We start from the raw sequence: 27443 nt of genomic DNA on the forward strand, positions 1-27443 counted from the left end.
GCTTGTTCTCTCTGTTTTGAATGTCTGTGTGTGTGTGTGTGTCTGCTTGCGTGTCTGTCTGTCTCTTTCTGTTATGTCACCGAACATTTTCCTGTGTCTTATCTGGATGTGTGTTTGATTCCTCACAGTAACTGCGATGGTAGTGGCGTGGATCACAGTGATGGAGGGTACCATTTGTGATTAAAGTTTGTTTGTAGCTGTTTAACTTCTAGCCATGTGTCTACGTGTAGCAGAATAAAAAGTATTAGTTTGTTTTGAGCTGTGTTTCTAAAAAGCAGAGCATTATCATTACAGCCTTAGGGTAACTTATAATTGATTCAGAACCTATTCAGCCAGTTACAGTACAGTCAGGCCTTGTTGACCATGTGTGAAGTAGTTTAATTGTGTTAGCTGTTTGTTGTTTTGTGGTAGTAAGAGTTTATATATCTTTCAGCCACAACATTAACATATCCAGTATCCATATTTTCCGAAGGTCTTTCACGGGTGCCAAAGTTTCCAGAACTTTTTGGTAAATATATCTAGACTAGCACTGTTGTAGTTGTACTTTTAGTTAGGTGGTAGCATTAGAGTGGTTAAGGAATACAGTAGAAAACCCTTTCTCAACCAGTGTGAAAAGTCTTCAAATTGTGGCATTAACATGAGAAACTTATAGTTAATGGTAGGTATAATGATACAGATGTCCCACCACCATGGGGACATGATGTCATCATGCTGTCTGTCTGTGTGTAGACACAACACAATAACACAAGAACAATACATGATAGAAACTTAATACTTAAGACCGCAGGTTCCCCCTATAGAGTAGATGATCTAATTAAATTATGGAGCACCTTGCTGCATAGATTTGCATATTAATGAGGAAAATTGGATTTTCTTGAAACTACTATAACTCCTTAATGCTTCAAGATATGTAGTTCATATTAATGTTGCCCATGTGTTATGTGAAGACAAGTATGTTGACATAGAAATGTTTGCTAATTAATGCATTAATTAGCTTAATTAATGACCTAATTAGCGTAACTGATTATTTTGAAAATATCATGGTGATTATGGCGGGACATTATGCAGCTCAAGTTCCTCTGGTTTAGAATGGAAATGCCTCACCTGTTGGACGCCCATCAGCCCGCTGAATGATATAACTCCAGATGCATGCTAAATGGCAACTGCTCCGGCTCTGAGATCATCCAATACATTATGGATGACGAAGTTGTGAACAAGTCAGCAAACTGCTGAAATTTATACTGCAAACATGAATAAATATGAGTAAACCATATACGCTGCCTTTTTGTCACCCCATCATGTGAATTGTCTTTTCTGTGTCTAAAGCTGCTTCATACTGTATTTCCACATTGTCCAACATACAGCTTTTTCTAGGTCAGTCTCCAGCAGCAACCGAGGCTCATTTGTGGCGCTATGTCATGCTAACATCGGAGCTAGCATCGCCACGTTGTTAAGTCTGCTAAGCCGGCATAGAGCAGTCAGCAGAAAGGAAGTCATTCTCGTTTACCATTAGGGTGAGATTTGTCTGAGTTGGCAGTCTGTGATTCAGGCCCGGCTGTGTGTACACCGCTGCTCATTATGGAGCTGGCTCTCCGTCAACTCAGGCAGGGAAATACAGGTGTGGAGGACTCGCAGTCCTGCAATGCCTCTCAATCTCTGCTGAAAGCCCTAAGTGTTGGCAATTACTCTAAACACAGAGAGGACTTTCTCACTCCATCGACCCACCGACTGACTGACTGACTGACTGTCACCTCAGAAGAAAAATGAGACCGAGAGAAAGAGAGAGAGGGGACTGGGAGGGAGGTTTAGAAAAATAAATTGGATGGATGGAAGTTTTACACATGAGTGTAATGCATTAAAAATCTGACCCGTGACTCACAGTAGGAGGCAACCTTGGAACCTCGCAGTGGGCGTCAAGCTATTGAACTGCTCTCACAGGCATTTGGGTTCTATACAGTCACTAGATAATAAAAATGGCTTCAGGATAAGAGCTGGGCTTAGAAAACTTAACATACGGTCCAGACTTTGTTACAAATACACTGTTAAGTTTCCCAGATCCATATCATCGAGGCATTTTTATCTTCTAGCCACCATATAGGAACCAAACCTGTCAACAAAGCACACATCCTTTCTAATATGACAAGATCCCATCCCAGTTTTATCGTTTCAGACGTATTAGACTTTCCATTTCTGAGATCCAGGGGGTTGTTAGATCTGTAAACAGTACATGTGCGGTATCATTGGCATAAATACAACGGGTCATTGATCTAAATCAGGCAGTACACCGTTCATGAGACTTAATGAGAATTAAAGATGCTTCCTGTAGCATTTATTATTGTCAAATTAATTGTGAAGAGGATGTTACTACTTATCCCCCCTCCCCCTCCCTGGCATCGCTCCACGTGTTTGTTTTCTGTTTAGCTTTAGTGAAGAGGATAAAAATGTTGATTGTGATTTTTTCCATCAGAATTTCACTCCTTCTGCCGTCTGCCATTGCGAGAAACTCTGAAAGCTTCAGCTCCGTTTGCGTTGGAAGAACAGCACCCTCTTCCTGTTTTGTGCCATAAAGCAATATCCCTTTGTGCCATAAAGCAATCCAGCAGATATCCCCTTGAAATCCAACCCAGTGGCACGCAATGTAAAATGCAGTGCTGAGGCTAGTATAGGCTGCCAATCGTCTTGGGAATGGTCTCATTTGTTTACATTTGTTTACAGTTGTTTAATTGTACCAATGTCTCAAAAGTAATGTGGTAAATATTTGCTGATTTTAAAATGCACCTTTTAAAAAGACAGATTAATAGATACAGTAGATTCATAGGCACATATATAGATAAACACTGAGAAAAGCATGTGTAAGACACATTGAAATCTACTGTATGTTTTGTTGTTCCCAGGCGGAGCCCTGTGCCCGAACAGCAGCGCCCTGCAGGAGGTGCGGAACTGTAACGAACACGCCTGCACAGTGTACCACTGGCAGACCGGGCCCTGGGGTCCTTGCACCGAGGACCCCTCCGCCTCGGCCCTCAACACCTCCGTGGCCGTCCGTGTTGGTGCCAACGTCGACGGCCAGGGTCCCTGCTCCACGGGCATGCAGACCCGCAAGGTCATCTGCGTCCGGGTCAACGTAGGACAGGTGCCGCCCAAGAAGTAAGGGATTATTTTTGTAGTTTTCTGCTTATTTAGATACCGGTTGAACACTTGTGTACTTGGCCTTAATGTTCCCTCTGGTCCTGTTGTCATGCAACACCACACCAGCGCATTTATGATTCAAGTTGTGCAAATCAGTGAAATCTGCTTCTGTAGTGTTTTTATTTGTTTTATTTAACCTTTATTTATCCAGGAAGTCCACTTGAGATTCAGAATCTTTTTTGCAAGGGAGACCTGGCCTAGACGGCAGCAAATAAGGAGCAGTAACAGAAGCAATTAAACATTCTAAAAGACAATAAAATAAAACAGAACAATTAAGATATGTCATAAAAACAATAAAACAGTGAGTTAAAGTTAATAACACAGCTGATCCAGCAGAGAGAGAGTCACAAAGATGAGGAGCAGAGAGAAAACAACCTATAAAAAGCAAGAAGTCCTATTGACATGGATACCATACCTCTCACAAAGGCCTTGAACTAGTTCATTGGGATGAGAGTCTTAAGTTTTAAATAATTTTTTAGCCTGTTCCAAGGAGTAGGGAGCGACACAATAAAGGATTGTTGGAGGATGTTTCGTTGGAATGAAAACCTGCTCACTTTTCTATGGCAGTGGTTCCCAATCATGTGCCACCAAGGCCCAAGAGTATGCAGGTTTTCATTTCAATCACTACTACAGCAGCTGATTTCACCTTCAGCCAAAGAGAGGGATCTAATCAGTGAAATCAGCAGCTGTAGTTCAAAGAAATGAGGATAGAGAGTGCTTTCATTGGGATTTCGTGTGTGGAAGTGTGTGGAATTTGTTGAAGGTGCTCTTCGGTTTCGAGTTGTTGTTTGAGGAAAACCAAAGGTGTTCCGAAGCGTTCTTCAAGCAAAAATGTAAAAAGCTTTTATTTCATGGGTAGTTCAAAAGAACATATTCAAAACAAGTTCTGCATTTGGCCATGCGGGGGCCTTTATCATGGAGTAGCACACAGAACTGCATGAAGAACAAAGCTGCAGTGTTTGGTTGGGATGAAAACCTGCTGACGCATGGTTGAAAACAGTGATATGTGCATATTGATACCCATGAGGATGAGTAATGAGGGGACATTAATTCATATGACAACGCTGCAGATTATTACTTTAAGTGAGATGTTTAGATAAAGAACATTAACCGCCAAAGTCCATGTTTAGACTGTATTTGAACATGCCCACATTGCTGTCCATGTAAGTAAGTGAGAGTGAGAGCCAGAAAAAAAAAGAAAGGAAGATAGAGTCAGAGAGAGAGAGATGAGAGAGAGAGATGCCGATTTTGGTGACAGCGAGAGAGAAAGTGAGTCAGACAAAAAGACAAGGGGAAGCTGACAGAGACGGTAAGTAAGCTGAGCAGACTCTACGTGAAGTTAACTCCCAATCCATATCTCTCCTCCGCAGGCAACCACAGATAAATAAATAATCTCTCCGTCCCTGAAAGCCTAATTAACCCTGCCATTTTGGGCCCTCCTAATTTCTCATTGATGATAATGACAGTAATTAAATGGGATTGATACTTTAAGGCAATTTAATCACGAGGCAGATGAGAGACAAGATGTTTGTGGTTAGCTCTGAAGACCACACCGCACCCTCTGAATGTACCAGTTTACTTTAAAGTCTGCCAAGAAGTTCAGCTCCAGCCCGGTGTGAGTTATGCTTGACTGACTATGTCGAGACTCAAGGATGAATGAGTAGATTTAGCTAAAATTATGTGTCAGATTTTACGCAAAGAAACCCAAAAGTAAATGTTAAAAAATGGAACGTCCTTGACATAAAACCTAGCAGCAGTCTTCAAATTCATCTCTTTTCTCGTGTTATATTTGTTCCTTTTTTTAAATTCTAAGTGCCAGGTAATAATTCAGTCTAATTCAAGACCATCAAATTATTATTCTTCCTTTTTCTCACTCCTCCCAGGCACGGTTATAGGTGAGGAGAGTATCAATTATTTATAGGGTGGGAGCACCTTGTGTACAAGGCAAATGTGATTCATGGCGAACACCTCATAATAAAATGAAGATTAATGCTCAGTTCAAGGGTGGCTGTTTGAGCAATTGACCCAGACACCAGACACCAGACACTGGAGCTATGCTTATCAGCTTGCAGGACAGAGATGGAGGTCCAGGATGTCTTTCTGCACTTGTATTTTCTTTCCAATCTACACTGGCAAGGCAGTAAAAGCACAAGTCCAGCGGATGTGTGGTGGTGAGATGAGGAACTGAGGGGGGGTTAGAGGGGTCAAGGGTAATGGCATTGAATAACCGGCAGCTGGTCGATTTGCCTCCATTATCTTTTTTTTTTTGCTGGTCAATAACTTTACATAATCAAAAGCCGCTTGCCATGAGAGCGAAAGACCAAAATGTAACACTGTGCCTCAGTATCACTAATGAGGAGTGAAGAGAGAAAATGAGATACTTGAGGAGAAAAGGAGAGTAGTGATGGTAAAGGTAGGGATCATTTAAATACCGCTCCCAGAGCCGTCCTAACTGTTTTACCAAGGCAGACTCACCTTCTCCCATCAAGCACCTACTCACCTATGTAATTAGACTAGGTGGTTATTGTTACTGACCTCAATTTAGTCGGTGTGAGGTGCTGGGAAATATATTATATAGTCAAGGCCAAAGGGCACACACTTAAATCATGGCCGGAGTTGTTTGACTTCTTCAACCTAAGTCCCATTTAGACAGAATTAGTTTTCAGGCCATTTCTCTGATATGCAATTATCACAGGACATCTGTAATGTCAATACAGAATTTGCACAGGATAAGAGAAATCCTTCTGAAAATGACGGAGATTGGATCGGCTAGGCGGTCTGATCTTGTTTTTATTTATTTGGCTTCATTTTTTGCTTCTAACTGATGTACGCATATAAAGACTTGTAATTGGTGTAGGCATATTTAATGCCTCGGTAGGCCAACGGACTGAAGTTGAGATCAGAGACAGAGGCATAAATTTCCCTGAGTGCCTCTATGTTGATGAAAAACCAGACCTCTACTATGTTGATGAAAAAACAGGATGTGCTCTGGTAATGATTACATCACCTCAGCTCCTCTTGTTAAACTAATCCTATCTGAATAGAGCTCTACTCTCTGAAAATGCAGGTTCGAGTTCTCTTCCAAGCGAACTGCCTCCCTCCAAAATCTATTAACACTGTGGGAACGCAGGTCACCAAATCTCTGTTGAATAAACAAGCTACTTGTGAGTCCATGTGACTTTTGTTTACAAGCTCTGGTTCACTTGTAATTGGGCGGCGTGAACCTAAACAAACCAAATACAAAAATGCAACAAAGTAACATTTTCCACCGTGGTTCACATCAAAGAAAATAAACTGCAGGTGTGATCACACCCTTAGTTTTCCTTTGCCTCGAAGGCAACATGTGCCACAGTAATCTGAAGGAGGAGGCTGTCCAATGTGTAAAGCTTCTCTTCACCTGCCAGTGGTTCTGTCCATGGTGCTGAAGAAGCCTCTCTGCCTCTGAGTCCATTTGTATACAATATAGCTATGCCTCAGCGTCCATATCCTCTTACTCTAAGGCCATTATAGTGTTCTTATGTATGTAGTCTGACTGTTGTAGCCTCTCAAAGATGTTGTTGTTTAAAGTCTTTAAGGTGGATTTTCCTCAGGCCAGTGTCACTGGCAGGGATCCAGTAACAGGCTCCAAGCCAGCATTTCGGCTTAAACCTGCAGTGCAATGTGCTACACAAAGAAGCTTTCTGGGTGTAGAACATTGCTTTTATTTTAGCCATGGACACATCAAAGGTTTTAGCTGTAGTTCAGGACTTACACACACACACACACGCACATACACACACACACGCACACAACATCGAATAGCTTGTTAATCATCTATTTTTTGAGTAGTCCAGCTACACTGACAGGCCACAATGGCATGTGGGCCCAGGATCAAAAACGACCTGTGGAGGAAGCCACTGTTTACCTGCTTTGCACGTTCAACACCAAACAATCTGGTAAAGATCCAAAACAGTAGTAGCAGCGCTCGGTCTCCAGGCCAACTGTTGCCAGGAGGCAGAATTTCCCAGCCTGCACTCTGAAGTGACTTGATATGGTTGTTATTTCTGCCCTGCGTGTCTTCATCTGGCACAATCCAACTGGCAGGTATTCTTGATCAGCGCACCCGTGGGACCCCGGCAGAACAAACAAACATGGCCGCCTCACGCCCTGTATATGCAGATGTGCCCCGTCTCACTCACAGAGGGATCTGAGCTGTCTTCCTCACACACCCTGAGGCAGTGAACCTCACAGGGTGCATGTCACACACACACACATGTGCACACACACACACAGACACACACACGCACACATAAATGCTCGCTGTCAAAGCCCAATAGAGACGAGAGACACAACTGAGACAAATATGTCAGTGCCTCAGGCTTGGGCTGCTATCATCCTATCTACAAAAGTGTTGTGGTGTGAGGGAAAAAACAACAACGTCTGCTTATTGATTTTGACAATCTGTGTGCTGAATGGCACCAAATGTGTTTGTATAATCACATTGATGCTGTGGAGGTTGTGAAGAAGGAAACGGAGTGATTCACAGTGATGCTGTTCGACAGGAGCTGTATTAAGACCAGTCAATCATCTCTCCTCCATGTCTTCTAATGGACGCTGTGTTTACTCCCTGCGTTATGACTGTGATAGATAGTTCAAAGCCCTCGAGACAGAGGCCAAAGACGCAACTGGAGGGTCCTTGAAGAACTGCCACTGCTTTATGCTAAATTAAACAAATGATGTTCTTGTTTTGTTGTCCGTAATTTCGATAATGAAATTAATTAGGCCTTATCTTTTCCCACCAGACCTTGTGTTTGTGTGTACATTCTCTTAAAACTACTGACAGTTCTTTGCTTTGAATGTCTTCTCTTCATTCTGCTCAACCATCTGCTCGTTTTTTTGAACAGGCTCTCACTGAACAGATTACTCAAAGCGCTAATAGCAGCAAGCGAAACATAAGCATTAGCCTGGCTGCTCGTCTTAATGTCGTGCTTTGGGACAAGCTCCCAGTGCCATGTTGTTGTATCCCTTTGCCTCGCTACAAATCATGACATTTAATGATCATTATGAGATCGCGACACTGACTGGAGCCAGCAAGTCAGTTAAAACCAGATGCCATTACCGGATGGCTTAATTCATTTTAGTTTAGTTTATCTCCGCAGTGATAAAACACACAAGTAAAGTGATAAGACACAAGAAGAAGAAGAAGGAAAAAAATAGAAATGTGAGCAGCTGAGATAAAATACCCCGATAGGCTTGTTAAAAAAATATTTTCCTCAAAACAAACAAACAATAACAAAAAAATCAAGATGGCAGGCAAAGACACAAGCGAATTGGATAATAGAGACAAAATGACAACAGAAGAGAAGAAGGAGGAAAATGGTAAAACAATAACAAAATGTATACACGATTAAAAATGGATAAATGACAATATTATGATGCCTTCACACCCCCACGGACAGAGACTTCCAGCCATGCATTGTGCTGTAAGTATTCTGGCTGCTTTGTGCTCTGCCGGCAAACGTGGCCTGTTTTTCCTAAACTGGAAAGTAATTGAATTTTAATCATCTAAATTTGGATAATACCCATCATTAGTGGGGCTACAATACAATTAGACTAAGAGGGAACAGTGCGGATGGTTCTCTGTGCTAGAGGGGATTCTGGTTTTTAAGGCAAGTCATCTCAAATTTATCTATATATATATAAAGCATTTTTAACAAACAGGTTAGTTACAAATGGATTTACGGAAAACGGATAACACAAATACACTAAAAATCACGAGTTAAAGTTGTCTTAACCCATAGATTCGCCCTGTTTGTCCAAATGAAATTCTGGTGCTGGGTATGGACACTTCTCCACCCACATGAAGTGATGAATCAAAACTTAAGAGTGAAATGCAGACTGTTTTCTAATCAGCAGTGAGTGATGCTGGATCTTCTGCCTCTCTTGTCACTTTGGTATCCTTTGGTATAAAGCAGTCACAGATTGGCCGAAGCATCACAGTTTACTGACATCACATTACATGATTTCTGGGTACTGAAGTTCAAATTTTTCAAACAGGTATCTCTCGCTGCCATTTGGAGCTGCCAGCGTGTGTAGTTGTTTAGCCCAGCTTTAATAAAACAGAAATCGTGTGTGTGTGTGTGTGTTTGTGTGGTTGTGTGTGTGGCTGGTACGGTGGAATTTAAGGTAAAGCGAGCTGCACTAAATAAATGGGTCCTTTAGTTCTCTGAGGTGCAGTTTGGTATGCTGAGCACCTTCTGCCTGGATCAAAAGCTCAAGCCAAGCCGTATTTTCAAACTCCGGTGTTTTATCTTAATGGAATATTGTTCTATTGATGTTGTCCTTTCTAGCAGTCACACAAGCGCTGAAGTGTAGTTCATCCTCAGACATTTACCACTATGGAGCAGCAGGGAAACCTGATGGTTAGAGAGACCAGCCTGTAACAAGAAGGTCAGAAATTCTACAGCCATCCTTGTCAGTTGATATTTTTATTCCAAAAATGTTTTAAGTCACTCAATATTTCCAAAATACAGTTTCATCTTCTAAAATGTTGATAGTTTGTAGGAAAAAGGTCTAACACTTTTTATAGCTAATAATAATAGCTGATAAAGTTTTTAATTCATGCTAGCAATTTTGTGAGTAGGAATCACTTATTCCCAAAAGGTAGATATCTAATTTTGTGTAATATGGCAATTAAAGTGTTCCATAAAAGATATTACAAAGCTACACCTACTGATGTCGTGATGCCTGTGCAAGCTCGCCTGTTTGGATCTGTGTGTGTAGGTAAAAGATGCATTTGATCCCATCCTGACCCATTAATCTCAGAAATGTATCCATATCCTCATTAATGTCTGAGCTGCCTTCATGTTGTCTGCTCCCTCTTCATGAAACTCACTGCAAAACTATTTAAAGCTGAAAGAGCTGGTCTGTCTAGGCGAATTTAAACTGTTAGCGAATGATCTGGTGGCAGATTAAAAAAAGAAGCTGTCTTTGCTTTGTTTAGCCAAGATTTAAATAAGTCTGGGCCGTGAACCTGCTGGTTTGATGTTGGACTACTGCCTACTGGAGCGCTTATATAAAAACATTTCCCTTTGCTGTCTCTTCTGTGTGACTTTCATTGTATTGAGCTTTGTAGATTGTTCTCTGCTGCTGATTTTCTGATGCCTAGCTCTAGGCCAGGTTTTGCATAAGAAAGAGCTTCTTGATCTCTATGAGACTAGATGGATAAATTAAGGTTAAATAAAAATGCGATAAATTAAATCCTTGGTGGCCTAGTGGTTAGAGAGACCGTCCTGCAGTGCCGGGTTCAGGGGTTGGATCCCAGCAGCCTTGGGTCCTGCTGAAGTGTCCTTGAGCAAGACACAGAGCAAAGACACCTGTTCGCTCACTGTAAGCAGCTGTGCGTAAGAGCGTCAGCTAAACGCTGTAAATGTAAATGTATCCTCCCCTGCTGCATCCGGCAGCTGTTTTGCCTGGGTACCATTCCCTTGTATGAACACACCAGAGGATTTGTTCCGCTCGAGAGGGATTTAGCTCTGTCTATTGGTATTAAAAATAAATCTCTCCTTGTGTCGCTGTTACATTATTACATTTTGCCTGTGAGGCTCCCTATCGCTCCCCCGATAACACCATGCTAACGAGTACGGAACGCCCAGAGGAGAGCGCTCATTCTTAGCAACATTAAACCTGACCCAGATGATCGGTGTATCAGCCATAGGATGAGGAAACAGAGCTGCAACATCACGCTGCCAGACCGGGGAGGCGGCGTTGCAGAGAGATCAGATTACAAGATGTCTTTCAGCAGGTCTATCTCGTCCTGTTTATCTATGTCCAGTGGTATGCACAGGGGACCTTCGGTGCTTAAATGGCTGAAGATTAACCACAACCCTTGTTCGAGAAACCTCGGCCTGACCTCTATCCCACGCCATCAAAAGGATTATCGCTCAATGATAGCAGAATCCAGTTAAAACAAGGGAGTTTTTATCCTCAGGCCTGTCTACTAGTCTGCTGGTTTTACCCTTAAGGAAATCTCTGTGTTACAGTTTCCTCGCTGAAGAGGAATTAATGTAAACCATAGTCATCTGGATCTGCTAAAGCTTCTCCTGTCATGTCTATATTGCTCTGTAGGAGAATATGACCCCGCTATGCTCTATATAGTTCAACAATTGTCAGCCAGATGGCATAGATCAGTCATAGAGTAGACATGATTACTATGCTTTTCATCGGTTTTTATTGCCCTAGATTGTGCTTAGGATAATTCCAGTTTGTGTTCAAGCAACAGAAAAGATGCTTGTTTTGCCTCAGAGGAACACAATCCACTCCTGTGTCACCTAGTTCTCAAATCTAAATAAAACATGCCAGGCTGGAGATGAGGAATTCATTATCCTTGTAACTTAAGGGAAAGTTCTTTTTTTTTCATGTGAGATTTGAATGGTCTTTGGCCAGTAGTCTAAGAACTAGGTAAAGCTGGAATGCATGGTTCATGTCCCTTGTAATCGCTACACAAAGGTCAAAGTCAAAGGTCAAAATTTCATCCCAGCTAATGGTAGATAAATGGAAGTTATGGGGGCCAAGGTGACGTTTTGGGCAAACCATCCTCATTTTGGTTAAAGATGTCACTAGGCAAGTTCGCACATTGATGGCTCCAAATGGCAGCAAGAGGTAACTGTTTGAAAAATTTGAAGTTCAGTACCCAGAAATCCTCATGTTTACATTCATGTTTGTGATGCTTTACACCAAAGGAAACCAAAGAGACGAGAGAGGAAAAGATCTAACGCTGGTGAGTCCAGGTTTCTCTGGATGGAGCGCTGCTCACTGCTGTTTAGGAGACACTTTGTATTTCACTCTGAAGTTTTAATCACTTTCCGTGGGCGGAGAAGTGTCCATATCTGACAAAATAATTTAATTTAGGCAAATAGGGCGAATCTACAGGGGCTCGGTTAGGGGGGATGGGACGCTCTTCTCTACTGCAGCACTTTGTGATTTAGGCTGACGGGTGTGTTTTTATATAAGAATCCTGCCTAGTGCAGCTTTTAAATAAACTATGATTCAGCACTATGATTCACTTAGCATTAACAGTGGCAAAAGTTTGCCAGTGTTTGTGTAGTGATTACCAGAGAACCAAATCATGCAGTCAGGTTTTATCTGGTCCTTCGGCTGTTCTGAGGCCAAAGAACCATCTGGCTATCACATGAGTATCCTTCAGCGTGAGGAGGTGTGACCAATATTGTCGTTCAGCGCCGGGTGATAACAAAAAGGTGAATATGCGCTCTTATCCAATCTGCCACGTAACCTAATCTGAGCTTTTTCACCTAAGGAGTGAGTTTACGCCATGGGGCGCTACCAGGCGGTGTCAACCGCGTTACACAGGGCCTTGGGTTAGTTTCAGTCTTGTTTGTGTTGTGTTATCTGAACGGCACAGTGTCCCCCAAGGAGAACCCACTGAGCCAAGAACCTACCGCTGTACATCAATATAATTCTGTTTTTTGGCCTGTGAGGTGAGTCATTTTAGACCCCTCGCTGTTGTGTTTTGGTGTACGTGTCAAGAGTTCCCAACAGTGTTATTGTACAAACCCCACTGTGTGTGTGTTTGTGGTGTCTAGGTGTCCCGACGGGCCCCGTCCCGGCACGGTGCGGTCCTGTCAGCTGCCCTGTAAGAAGGACTGTATCGTGACCCCGTTCAGCGACTGGACACCCTGCCCCGTGACGTGTGACGCAGGTACAGTTGATGTGAAGTGATACTGTCTTATACACAGAAAGGATGGAAAGGAATCAGACTTGCATTTTAAAAGAGGTGCTTATCGCGGTTATTATAATTTGGGATTTTTCATCAGTTTATATTTTATGTAGTTTTCAATTTTTATTTCGATTTCAGTTTACTTTCAGTTACTTTTCAGTGTGGCTTTGGGAGTTTTAGTTTAGTTTTTGTTTTTTACAAGTTTGGTTTTAGTGTAGTTTTTTATTTTGATTCAGTTCAGGTTTTAGTATTTTTAAGCAGGGATGGTGTTTTTTAAAGGTATAATGTTAGACATTCAGAACAGGTACTTTGTAAATGTTTGCAACTTGTATTGTGTAATACAAACAATAAATAATACATTCTTTTTCAGACATTTTATGTTTTTTTTTTAGGAATGAACCCAAAGTTCATTCCCTTTTTTACCCTGCCCATAAACCAAAAAACAAAAACTTGACAAGATAGTTATACTTTCGCGAAGTTGCGTTTTTTTATTTTTGTTTCATTGTTTTTAACACATAGTTTTCGTAGAGATCAAATATGCAGGTGCTGCTGTGACTTTAGCTCAGTGTTGGAGGATACACACAAGCAAGTGCAAATTCACTGTGTTGAAAAACGGAGGCGGGACCCAGTGCGCCGCGCCGGACACATTAACTACCCAGTGAGCTCTCCAATCTACGCAAATTCACCCACTCACGTCTCGTTACAGATAATTAATTTGACAGATTGGCATGTTGGACAACCTTTGGGCGACCTCCTTTAGTGCGCCTGGCAAACCGACTCGCCCATGGCTGCAAGTGTCAGCAAGTGCGTCGCATTGTTGTTGTTTTCACGCTGTGGGAGAAAAACAGCCTTCAGATGAGGTCACCTTTGTCAGACAGCCGTCGCCCCGGCCGGCGAACACTGGCGAATACATTAAATTGATTTATGGCTTGAAATCATCATCGTTCATATTTTGATGACCTCTTCATATGACACCGCAGCATAAATCTCTTCATTTTCCACACACTGTACTGATGGTGGTGCATTCTGATTTGATGCTGCTGATATCTTCACCTTGTACAGAGAATTACTCACCACCCACACGCAAAGGTTTGAAGCAGAGTTCAGGAGTATCCAGAGGCTCATTTGATTTTAATGAACTACTTCTGGGCATCTGCCACACATGTAAATTCCATAAATTTAATCTAAGTCAAGTCAAAGGTCTGGTGGGATTTTTCTACATCTTCCTTGTTGGTTGGATATCTCTGGTAATCAGAAGCGCATGCTGTTTGCGGTAGTGGTCCCATTAGATTTGTCGATAGTGATCTCAAGGTCCATTCTGCAAGGACTATTAAAAAGAGCAGTTCAGCTTATCGTTCTGGCATTCTTCTCATCACTTTCCCATGGAAACATTGCTCATTTTAATTCAATGGCGGTCTGTGTCTGTTCAGCTGGTAATGTTATGAAGAAAAAGCAATCGAGGAACCGTCTCATCATCCAGCTGCCATCCAACGGAGGCCAGGACTGTCCCGAGGTGCTGGAGGAGGAGAGGGACTGTGAGGCCCCCAAAGTCTGCCCAGGGTTCAGGTACAAGATAACACCATAATGCTGTTGTCGGGTTACATTTTTTTAAAGGAGCAGAACTTTTGCACACCTGTAGATCGACAGGTGCGTAGGAGAAGACCATGGGCCGAATGAAGTTAAACAAAGGACTCCCGCACACTGTCTACTTCACTTGCAATTAGAATTTTTTTTTTTTAATGGGAACAACGTTTCGGTACACAGACCTTCATCAGGTTATTTTTAACCTGATGAACCTGATGAACCTGATGAAGGTCTGTGTACCGAAACGTTCCCATTAAAAACATTTTCTAATTGCAAGTGAAGTAGACAGTGTGCAGGAGTCCTTTGTTTAACTTCAGGTTACATTTTTTACCCAGTTTTTGTGATTTTAATGTTTTTACTTCAATTGAAAGAGTACTTGTCATCAGCGGGTTGAGAAATTTTGAGGACCCTTGGGCTTAAAGCATAAGTCCAGCCATTTTTTACCTTGACTTGGACCCTATTTTCCCATCTTTTTCCATCATACAAATCACCTCTGATGAAAATCTCATCAACTGCTTCACTATAGAGCTACTACTGGGTGCAGCTCTCCAATACAGTCCTAATGGGCCAAAGGACACTCCAAAAATAACCCCTCCCAAAAAACCCAAAGCATGTCTTTTTCATCACATTGATTGCTCTCTGTAATGAAACATGTCGGTAAAAAGTTGTAAATGAAAATTATCTAAAGTCTTGCTTTTCTTGTATAGTTTTGATGCTACCTTGGCCATTGCTTTAGCACTTACTTGGTTACTCTTTATTGTCTGGCAAAATGAACAGTGAAAGTTGTCAGGTCATGTATGAACTGAAATGTGCCATTACAGAGTGATGATGATGATGATGATGATGATGACACACTTTGGGTGCTTTTGGGGTCAATATTAGTATCCATTGGCTCTATAGGACTGTATTGGAGAGCCACAGTAAGATGCAAGGAGCTCTATAGTAAAGCAATTAACGAGATTTTGGTCAGAATTTATTGGTATGATGGAAAATGAGGGGAAAATAAGGTCCAGGTTGAACATGGTCATAGTTAAGCTTTATGAAATCCATTGTATGATTTTAAAAACACATGTACAGTAATCCAAAAGTAAGGCATTTTCTTAAATCCTTCCTTTTTGACATTTTGCAACCGCAAGATTTTTATCTGACAGCAGCGATAATCCTGTTTTGTCTAAACTAAAGCTGTGCTACAGCTTCTTATGATGATTACAGTGATGACGATCAGGAGCATGAGAATGAAGATATTCAATAAAAATGATGCTGAACAGTGATAACGACGCCATGGCCTTGACATCAGAAGCAGATAGAGAATTACATCATTTGCCTAGTAAAATAAATATACATGGAATTTGTCTTGGTGGCTTTGGTGATGGAACATATTGATAGCTCACATACAGTAATAACATACAGTTGTAAATACTCACACACGGCGCAGTGCAAGACATACAATACACAGGAGACTATACAGTATATCACTCTATAGTTATGTGTAATATGAAGTAGTAAGGCTGGCATGGTGTGACTGTACTGTCCTGACTCATTCCAGGTGGAAGACCCACAAATGGAGGAAGTGCCAGCTGGTTCCATGGTTCCTCAGGCTGGACAGTCCTGGGGCTCAGGAGACTTGTGGGCCAGGACTTCAAACAAGAGGTACAGAAACCAATCCCTTCATCCCCCATTTGCCTCCGCATCTTCAGCGAACTGGCCCTAATCATCCTAATTTAAATTGTTACTCATTGCGCTGCCGTTGGACCCCGGCCACGAGGAGACAGATGGATGTGCCAGGGCTTCGAGAAAAGGCCAATTTTGCTACTTAGAGCACACATCAAATCCTCCTACTTGTGAGACAACATGAACCGAAGCTGACACTCATGAAAACACCGACGAGAGACTTTTTTTTTTTTATTTAATCCTCAGTGAGTTTGGAAAGGAAACGTCTTCACAACTCATCACGCGCGCCTCTTGAGACTCGTTTGACAGTTTGAGTTGTTTTACTCCTGGCTTTCTGCACCTCAGGCTCTTGTCATGCAATTTTAATCGAATGTTTCTTGTTGAAATTTGGGAGAAGATGCTGCACCTTGCCTATAGCACATGACAGCACAACCTGTTCATGTGCTTCACACATAAGTGACAAGTATTTTGAAGGAGTCGGGGCTCTCCCTCTGTGAAAGAATATCTCCGCTTGCCTTTTATGGCGGATGGATGTGCCATGTAGTCCTGAGAGGCTTTCTTAAAAATCCAATTTCAGGGGGTCACGCAGAATGATCAATTTCATTATGTTCCACCTCCTTTAGAAAACCATTATTAGTGGCTATATTCCCATTTCTTCTATGCTAGCATACATTAATGTACAGAAAAAAAGTATGTCTTTTGTCAATTTATTCATGAAAATGCTTTAAGGTCCAATTTAGACTTACTCAGACATACTGTTCCGTATTCTGTGCAGCTGTTCAGTGATTTGATACCATGTGACAGCTGATGTTCAGGTCTCCCCCGCACTTAGTTTCACACCTCTGAAATTTCTAATGGACAGAGTTTATTCTGTCGTTGACTTAGACCAAATGAGACAAACTGTCCTTTCTCTTCTCTGTTGTCTAACAATGTCTCAGTGTTATATACCTGGACAGAGCTTTTCCTTAGGGGAAAGAAACCACTACAGTCCCTCTGACCAGCAGAGTCACTGCTACTGAGTGTCAGTGCACACACACACACACACACACACACACTGTCACACTATTGCACACGCACACCTGCAAGGATGTGTTTGCCAACCCTCTCTCTCTCTCTCTCTCTCTCTCTCTCTGTCTCTCTCTCTCTCTCACTCTCTCTCTCTGTCTCACACACACACACAAACACACACACCCACTCACAAGCTATAAGACCCGACCTCACACTCCAGCAGCAGCAGACGGAGGCTTTCCAAACCAATAGCTGGTGCCCTGGGGGGTTCAGCAAAAATGTGCTTAGAGATTGATTTCTGTATGAAGGTACAACCCTGCAGAATGTCTGCATCAGAGAAAATGAAATATTGCAGCATCACAAGTAATATGGTTTATTGAAAGTACAAAGAGTCGAATGATGCAAGATGAAGTCGCTCATGGGCATCAAACCAATTGAGGTAGCGATGCACGTGTGTAGCACCACTCATAATTATTATTTTGTGTCTACATGACCCCCATGAGATCCGGTCTGAATTAGTTTTGATCTATTTTTCATTAGCTCTTTAGTTGCCCTCTTTAAATGTCTGTCTGATGTTCAATCCTCTTTTATTACCATGCTACAGTATGTTGCACTCCTGAAGACCTACCATGTTGCTCTTTCACCTACTTTCATTTTGCTCCTTTAACACTTACCGTGACTACTAATCAGTCTGTTCAAACAAAAAAAAAAAATGGCAAACAACAAAATGGCCTCTTACACCTTCTAATGGAGCCTTTCTTCCTCCGCAATTCCTCCAATTCCTCCAGCGGTGTCCTGTCGCCAGCTGGACGGGACGCAGGCCGACATCAGTGAGTGTCTGAAATTCGCCAAGGCCATGCCTCCCATCACTCAGCGCTGCCAGCTCCCCTGCCAGGATGACTGCCAGCTCACCAACTGGTCCAAGTTCTCCTCCTGCACAGCCGACTGCGTAGGGGTCCGCACCAGAAAGAGGGCGCTGATAGGTGAGGACAGAAAACAGCACAACAAACAAACAGTGCGGCTGGGTTTTGGACCCTTTTTAGACAAGTTTATTTGCACTGCAGTGTAAGTGGTGGTGATGCACTAGGCAATCTGGGGGGGGGGGGGGGTAATGTTGATGGGCAAGGCTCCAAGAGACAGGCAATAAAATGAAACACAAGGTCATAAATCTATTCAGAAGGTTCTTGGCAACTAAATGTTCCTGTGGGATTAAAGCAACAATGCTGAAAAAAACTCCTCAGCCATTGTTGTCCATCAGAGTTTCCCCAAAGAATTGCCCTGTCATGAATGCAAAATGACAACAGCGCTGTAATGTATTGCCACAACAGGTTATATGGAAAAATGCTGCAACAAAATCAGATGCATCAACTTACAACCCTGGGAAAGTGGATTTAATAGCCTTTATTTTCCCCTGATATCAAAGTTGAGTGTCTCATGACCCATTCATCAAGGCTTGAAAGACCAGAAAGGCCATTTACTGGATTTATGTTGCTGAAACAATGGCTCATGGAGAAGCATATAGCAAATGTAGCTTTACATGTACTTCTTTTTTTAACTTTTGCAATCTATCTTACATCCCAAAAGGTAACCAGACAACACAAGTCTGGAGATTTCAGTTTCCCGTGGCTTTGAAATGCATCATTATGTTAAGCAAAACATATTCTGCTGTCTGTGATGTTAACATTACATGACCTTGACAGACAGATCGCAGGGTGCTGCACAGCGGTACAGTATGCTGCTTAGATGTAATTAGCAACAATCAGCTCTGGTCCCTTGGCATGATGAGCAGGAGGAACTGCATCAGTGTGATTTTAATGTGAAAGGAGACGGGCAGGTAAAGAGAGACAGAAATAGATGCTGTAGGTAGCCAGTTAGACAGTCATCAAAATCACCTCTCCTATATGCATGGGAAAGGACATCTCCTAATGATAGACTGCGACAAGAAAAAACTGTGTCTCTGCACGGTGATCTTTGATTAACAATGCTTGACGTGTTCGAGGACAAAGAACGTCAAGCTTTTTTAAGTAAAAGAGCACGCCGCTTGAAACAATTGTACCGGCGCAATCTATCATCAGGAGTTGCTGTCCCCCCATGCATGTGGGACATGTCATCTAGCGTAGGTGATTTTTTTTTTTCTATTTTCGGTGAGCACCGCATTCCAGAAAAGGCCTTGATAGTAGCCTCGGCACATCACGATGAGGCATACAGTGAAATCAGCCTGACAGAGACAGAAATCCAACATCAGAGTCACCTTACTCAAGGCAAGTCTCCTCATCCCCGCTCCCTCTCCGCTGCTTAGGGAGGAGCAAGAAGAAGGACAAGTGCAAGAACACCCAGATGTACCCTCTGAGCGAGACGCAGTACTGCCCCTGCGACAAGTACAACGCCCAGCCGGTGGGCAACTGGTCCGACTGCATCCTGCCCGAGGGCGGCAGGGTGGAGAGCATCCTGGGAATGAAGGTCCAGGGAGACATCAAGGAGTGCGGCCAGGGCTACCGCTACCAGGCCATGGTGTGTTACGACCAGGACAACAGGCTGGTGGAGACGTCGCGCTGCAACAGCCACGGTGAGTTCATATGTGACTGTGTGTGTGTGTTTATGTGTGTGTGTGTGTGTGTGTGTGTGTGTGTGTGTGTGTGTGTGTGTGTGTGTGTGTGTGGGCGTAGCCTTAATCCCCCTGAGCCTGTCACTCAGAGCAGAGATTTAATCGCATCGTGCATTGCTCTGTTAAGTTTGACCTGCAACCCCTAATGATGGCCGCTGATCTGACACAAATCTGCACTAAAGCACGGAGACAGCAGCCTTGTGTTGCTGCATATAGCAAACAGGACGTATTTTGTCCTCTCCAGCCATGATTTCTTGGTTTTAGGTGAGAGATATACTGTAGCGCATTGGAATTCTGCAGATACAAGAATAACTTTTTGTCCTGTTAAATATTCATCCGGAGCCAAGGATTTTGTTTGTGCACATATGAACTCCCTCCCAAGGTGGCTAGCGACTTATTTTGAATACTGAATTTCACATAAGGAGGCCTTTTTCTGGCACATTTCTGTCACAATCATTTGTCTCCTCGTTGTAAGGTCTTATCTTAGATCCAAAATACTTCAAGCAAAGAATCTGGGCTCAGAAACTCGTTGTGAAATTGCTGTGAAATAGAATGCGGGAGATGTTCAAATGAATACATCAGTGTTGTGCATATATAAACATGGTTTAAGTCTCCTTGTGTGAGTCACAGATTCAGATATGCGTCAGTTAATCTGAGTGTGGGTGTGACAAGAGCACGTCCTAAGAATGGTGTGTGTGTGTGCCAGCTTTTGCTTATGTTTACACCTATGCGAATGTTTGTGTGTGTGTGTGTGTGTGTGTGTGTGTGTGTGTGCAACGATGCGTGCGTCTCCAAGCATCATTGAGCTTAGAAAAAAGAATGCTCCTTGAGGTGTGTATAGAAAAACAAAAACACATTCGTGAAGCCCGGCTTTAGTGCGTCTCAGCCCCCCCCCCCCATCTTCCCTCCAATTCAATCTCTCTTCCCCCCCCCCCCCCCCCTCATTCTCTCCATCGCTCCCCTTCTCCATATCTGCCATTCTCTCCATCTCAGCCATCACCACTTTTGATCTTGATAGCAGGAGAGACATGGTCCTTCCACGACTCCGCCGCTGACACGATGCCCTGGGCGACGATGGCGATAGGGCAAACCGTGCCACCGTTATCTCGGTCTTCCACAGACATCAATGGAAGACGGGGATTATCATTAAAAGCGCACGTCGATCCGCGCCCCGACAAAGAGGCGGCGTCGCTCACTTTCCAGATTGCCTTGTTCCTCTTTGAGGGGGAGCGAATGATATAAGGGGAGATAATGCTGAATCTTTTTGAGCGCCGTTCTGAATGGCTGTTCTCTGTAGATGGGTTCTCTTATTCAGACTTTGCACAGCCACAGGAACTCACAATTTGAGAACTGTGTTTCACAGGGCCTGGAAAAACTATGGAGAATAACACATATCCAAAAGGTTTTGGGAAATGTCATGGAAATTTTCACAAGATATCGGCCAAAAGATTAATGTCAAACTTGGCTGCTGGGGGATCTAGTTCTGTTTGAAGTAGTAATAACCCCAAATAACAAATTTCCTGATTATAGTCAAGAAAGTCCCCAGCAATAATTGTAGTTAGCTACAAGAAGATGTGAAACTAGTGTTGTAGTCCAGTTCATCAAAAGCAAGACCAAGTCAAGATCGATACCAGAGCCAATCAAATCCCATTCAAGACCGAGACTTTGAGACCGAGGCTGAGACCGAGGCCGAGGGGAGTCGAGTCTCAGGTCAACACCAAGACCGGGACATTGCAAGTCCAATTCAGGATGTGAGGGGCTGTAAATTGACATAATTTCAGCCAATCATCAGTTCCTGTTGCAGGGGAGTTTTAGATCCAGTCTCACTAAAAAAGAAAACAAAAAAATCTGTCGATGTACAAGGGGGTGATAATGATGGGACTCCATTTATGTACTCAACTGGTCTTGAAATAAAATCCAGAGTCCTCATTTTTAGTTGGTGAAGGCCGAATAAAAATTAGGTTGATTCTGAGAGGAATCCAAGACCTTTAATTATCATAGAAATTGCGCTAAAAGTCAAGGCATAGCCATGGAAAATCATTGGACTAAGTACCCTGCTGTTTGCTTTAAATGTATTATTATTAGTCCATATATGTTTTTTATTTAATACGACAAGTGACCCGTAATGCCTTGCCCTTTAGGATGATTTAATATTACAGGATGGCTCTGGGGGCTCTGCCTCGTCTGAGCGGGGTGTGGGCGGGGGGGGGGGGTGTCGCTGTGGGGAGCCGTGAAAGGTAAAGCTTCAGGGCAAATATCTTGCTGAGGACCTGTGAACTTGAGCAGTACTGCAGTGAACAGGTTTGGCAGTGCATGACGACCCATATTTGTAATAACCAGGGAAACACACCGGGTGGCCGGTGCTGTAAAAATTTGCTTATGCAGTTTTTAATGCTGCAACATGTAGGAACTGTGTTGTCAGCGCCTGATTGGGCTGCTGTTGTACAACAGGAAATCCATCTGGCCTATGATGACTCAGCCTAACTTTACCCCTACTCTTAACCGACCAAGTTTTCCTGTCTTAGTTTTTTTTATTATTATTTTTTTTCTCAGTTTCCACATAGGGAATGACAGGAAATATGAGACTTATCTTGTTGAGTTGTGGGATATCAGGGAATTGACAAATGTATCACTGTACAAGATATCAATCTTTTTAAAAAAAAAATCAGAATATATCTTTTAGATTGGTCAAATCACATGGTTTTCTCAGTCTAAACCGAGTGCCAACATGCCAGGAATATGTACGTTTCAGGTTATGGAAATGCTCTGCTGTAAATCCATAGAAAAGTCAGGGAAATTAAGCTAACTTGTCATCAATTCAAGCTAACCTGATGATTAGGCTACATGATGCTGAAGGAATATATAAGGATAGCAAATCCTGTCCAAAAGTGACAATGAGGGTGGGAAACTACCACCCACAAGCCAAATGCTGGTAAATTTTGGCTGTTGCTATTAAGTTTGTCTACTCCAAAAGATAAGTAGCAGACTGCACCCTTATCTTTTGCAAGAGAAAGAAGCTATTTATTGGACTAGACTACCAGCATGTTTTGGCCTCTGTCTTCATCAAGGTACGGGCAGAGGCAAAAACATAGTTAGTCTATAAATTGTTTATTTCTTTGCAAGAGATGAGTGTGCGGTCTGCTACTTTTCTTTTCGATTTAAATATGGACCAGTGACCTCCACCTTACTTGGGTGTGCTTTCTCAACCTCTCAGTATTTGATTAAGTTTATCTACCAGCCAATTTGGTGGGCAGCCAACCATCCAAACAGTAAAACAGAGAAAATGGCTGTTGAATTTGGGGATTTAGCAGCCATAGTGGCATATGAACCAAAAGTATAGTTTCCTGCCCTGATAGCAACTGCTTTGGGAGCTATAGCAGGAGCTTGTGACAGGTTACAAGTTAACTTGTAAAGGCAACAGGGAGCAATCCCCAAACCTGGATTTAGCCCAAACCTCTCTCAGAGCTTGGCAAGACACCTAACAAGTTTATATCAGTTGAACTGCAAGTGAACTGCAAGCAGAGCTACAGCAACATCTGAACTGCAGCTGAACTGTAAGTCGCAGGTTGGTGATTTATAATGACTGGACTGGACTGCAGGGCTGCAGCTGAAGGTCGAAGGTGACGCAGTTGATTACAGAGGCCATGCTGAACTCAGCAAGGAGCCGAGGAGGAGATGCAGATCTGGACTGAGGGGCACCGCAGTGTGAGGTTGTCAGGCGGAGGTGTGTGTGTGTTTATTATGTCGCAGGGCAGTTAGGTGTGTCAAAGTGCCATTAGTCCTGCCTGGATCAAGCTGACTTTTTATGATCCAATCATATTAGCTTTTATGAACCTTTCTGCTCAGTTTTGAGATGTTGGGGTGGCCTAGAGACCGGCTGTCAACTAGCCCAGGTTTAAGCACCACGTCAGCACCCATCCACCCTGCTGAAGTGTGTGAGAGCAAGACAGTAAATTCCTCTGTCCTCTCTGGAGGCGGGTAACAGAAAAGAGAATTTCCCTACAGGGATCAATAAAGTATCACATTATTATCATTGTTAGCAGACTCAGGCTTGTTTGTTTTTGTTTGCAGCACCAGATGGGTATGGTTACAGCAGCAGGACAATTTAGATAGTGTCAGGTATATTAAATCAATCTTAGAAAGTAATAATAAATCAGGTAGTCTAACACTCTTGCACAAATTGTATTGTCCTCTGTGGCAAAACTTGTACATCTTGTACTCCAAGCAGGTTAAAACAAATGCTAAGAGTTGGGTGTTGGTAGTCTAAAAGTTAGAGAAGGCTTCCTGACTGGAAGGTTACTTGTTGTGATCTTTGGACCAGCTCAGAAAATTTGAGCAAAAGAAAGTGAATGAGTAACACTCTCTCCCCCACTTAACCCCCGTTTGCCCCTGTGGAGCTGCTCAGCGGCCAGCAGTAGGAGGCTGTGGTTGTACTGTGTGTGAAGGTGAATAATTGTATCAGTGTGAAGCACGGTGCTGCTGGAAAAGAACATGTGGGCTCAGCAAGAGGTTAAAAGAAAAGGATAAAAAAGGTGAGGAAAAATTGATTCCCCAATACTTTGTCAAGGTCTGTTTGTAAGGAGCAGTATTGACTGGCTAGCATGCATGGGATTCCTCTGAATCTTATTACTTACTATCATGGGAGTATGTTTGCAAAGAACCTGTCAGTTAATTTAGCTCTACATGTTTCTCACTGAGAAGCAAAGCAATCTAAAAGAGCCCACATCAGAAAAGGGAAGCGGTTAGGCATCCAGCGAGACACTCCACTTTCTCGGCTCATTCACCTTATCGATTTTCTTAATCAAAGGCTAAATTGATTTACAGGCCAGTACTGTTATGTAAGGCTAAAAAAAATGTATTAGGTTCCCTCTACCAAACAGACTTTCTCAGAGCGAGTGAAAAAAATCTTGTTGAGAAGTTGAAGAAATCTTGTTACGCACTGACACAAAGCCAGCGGTTCAGAAGAATAATCCCTTTCAGCATATTTGACTGAACCTTGGCCTGCGTGTGCTGGCAGAAACAGAGGAAATCACAGCCCAGAGACGGGGAAAGATCCAAATAAACAAGAGTAACCAGCAGAGTGAGATGCTTAAAACCGGCCCCTTTGACTATGTCATGACCCTTCGCACCAGCCCAGCAGAGGAAAAAATAGATTGAAATGATAAAGCCTGCTGCCAGACCCAACCACCGCTTCACTGTATTTTTAGACTTTTATATAACAGACCATGAAATTGGACCTTTTGAATATAGTGCCTATTTTCATTCCACACTCTGGGCTGAAAATCAATAAGTGCATTTAGATTAGTTTGTGAAGTATTGGTTAATAGTTTTTAGTGCTCGGCTTTTAGTACGCATTTTCCCCTTCTGGCATTCTACAGAGTTCTTGAACTTTTTTGTTCATCAGATAAGATTGAAAAGAAAGAAAGAAAAAAAAATGAGGGCAAATTTAATCCCATACTGCTTAAAGAAAAGCAAGATTCTTCCCGGGGCTTCACCAGCCGCCAAGGCCTTTTTCCCTAAAGCAGTCGCTCTAAACCTCGGGGTTGGGATCCTGCTGGGGGGTGCAGAATGATTTTGGGATCATGGGATGATTTGTAGACTCAGAAGAATATGATTATGTTTTGCATAATTTTTGTGGTAAATGCTTTTTGCTTCTGAAATAATTATTTACAGACTCTGCTTTCGAATAACCAATTAAGTGAAATAGGGAAAAAGGGAAAAAAATCATCATTCGGTCTCTTAGTTTGTCATTCTGCGTGCGCTCGCTTGCATCATGGAGTCACAAACAGGCCTCCCTTTCTGTTCCGGGGTCACGAGCCAAAACCGCCAGGAGCCACTTGCCCTAAAGACACGTTTGGTTCTGGTGAAGCTCCTTATCTTTTGTTCTCCTTCCCTCCCGCAGGCTACATTGAGGAGGCGTGCATCATCCCCTGTCCCTCAGACTGTAAGCTCAGCGAATGGTCCAACTGGTCGCGCTGCAGCAAGTCCTGCGGCAGCGGGGTGAAAGTTCGCTCCAAGTGGCTCAGAGAGAAACCTTACAACGGGGGGCGACCCTGCCCCAAACTGGACCACATCAATCAGGTGCTGGACCACAAACTGACCAGAAAACAGCGCTCAGAATGGATGTTGTGTTAATTGCTGAACAGTAGCTCGAGATAAAACCAAAGCTGTTTTTCATCTCACCATTGTTTCTTAGTGAATATTTATGAACTGTGCTGCAGTGTATCCGCGCTTATTACAACTGTGATACACATTATACATATCAGACACTGGAGAGAGAGAAAGAAAAGAGAAAAAGGAAGCCAATGAAATCTTAATGAATAATAAGCTCGAGTCTGCAAGGCTTTCCATTACCTTCCCCTCATTATTGCGGCACTCGTTTTTTGCTGAGCAGAGACAGTGCAAAAAGCAATGGATGCTATAAATGGATCCATCCACCATGCTAATGCCCCACTGTGCGCCAGTTGATTCCTTGAGGTTGCCTTGATTTGCAAAAATGAAATGCTTTCCAAGCCTATGTCAATATATCAGCAGATGCAGATTAAGGTTGTTTTGATCTGTGTCTGGCAGTGTGTGTGTGTGTGTGTGTGTGTGTGTGTGTGTGTGTGTGTGTGTGCATTTGCTAAGTTCACATAGGTATTTATGCCAGAGGCCTTTCTGGTTATGTCCTCTCGAATGTTGCATTAATCACACATACTGCACTATATGAACAGTTGGCATGTGTTCATTAATCCAACTGTCTCCCTTTAATCCTCCCCCAACGCCCGCTGGATATGACTCACTGCTACAGGCCCAGGTAAGAGCCGCTGTCCTCTCTGATTTGTAATGCAGTCACAGATGTTAAATGTCATCGATGTCAGTGGGTCACTGACATAGATAGATGGACATAGACACAATATCCTCACTGTAGAAGTAAACAAGGTACTATGACAGATTGGCGCTTTAGTTCTACAAACATTTCTCAGAGGCAGAGCTGCTCTGGAGGCAGAAATAATCTCATTGGTTGAGTTAAACCTCAGTGGGCGGAGCCAAAAAAAACAGCAGCTTTTTGGAGCGCAAACTGACAAACTTGAAGGGCAAAGTCAAAATATAAATAAAAATATAAATGGCATTAAAAGCAGATGTAGCGTGAAAAGATCAATTCATGCATTTAGGGTCAATTGGTGCAAAATTATTATTGCTCTTGCAACATTATTCAGATTTCTTAAATAGCCTTAGCCTTTTCGCATATACAGCAGTCTCAAAAACTGTGGTTCTTTGGCTCCGCCCACTGAGGTTTAACTCAGCCATTGAGATTATTTCTGCCTCCAGAGCAGCTCTGAGAAATGTTTGTATAACTAAAACTCCAATCTGCTGCTGTTTCACCTTTTGTCTTGCTGCTCTGTCCATTTTAAAAGGTTTATGGTACTAAGAACTTGAAGTTCAAGTTCAGGTTTGTTTATTTATGAAGCCCTTTATCACATGCACGTCTCAGAGGACTGTACAGAGGATGAGTAAGCACACAGATAAGGTCACGCTGTCCCCAGGTGTACGAGGTGGTGCCGTGTCAGAGCGACTGTAACCAGTACGTCTGGGTGGCCGAGCCCTGGAGCGTGTGGAAGGTCAGCAATGTGGACCTGAAGGAGAACTGTGGTGAGGGAGTCCAGACCAGAAAAGTCAGGTATCTATCTA

General features: G+C 42.8%; 1 protein-coding gene across 1 annotated transcript in view; it reads left to right on the forward strand.

The window, feature by feature from the left end:
- The window catches only part of thsd7ab (thrombospondin, type I, domain containing 7Ab), a 111445-nt gene that overhangs the window by 59579 nt on the left and 24423 nt on the right, over positions 1-27443 (forward strand). The window contains exons 9-19 of the mRNA XM_071538914.1: positions 129-167; positions 473-508; positions 2895-3147; positions 12771-12886; positions 14335-14470; positions 16035-16138; positions 17956-18150; positions 19467-19733; positions 25675-25853; positions 26563-26568; positions 27299-27432. Of these exons, the coding sequence (XP_071395015.1) occupies positions 129-167; positions 473-508; positions 2895-3147; positions 12771-12886; positions 14335-14470; positions 16035-16138; positions 17956-18150; positions 19467-19733; positions 25675-25853; positions 26563-26568; positions 27299-27432 (1465 nt within the window). The remainder of the gene's footprint in view (positions 1-128; positions 168-472; positions 509-2894; positions 3148-12770; positions 12887-14334; positions 14471-16034; positions 16139-17955; positions 18151-19466; positions 19734-25674; positions 25854-26562; positions 26569-27298; positions 27433-27443) is intronic.

Source organism: Centroberyx affinis, unplaced genomic scaffold, assembly GCF_046629955.1.
Source record: "Centroberyx affinis isolate AG114_WGS23_722 - 3 ecotype Tasmania unplaced genomic scaffold, CSIRO-AGI_Caff_v1 ptg003371l_1, whole genome shotgun sequence".
Lineage (NCBI taxonomy): Eukaryota > Metazoa > Chordata > Actinopteri > Beryciformes > Berycidae > Centroberyx > Centroberyx affinis.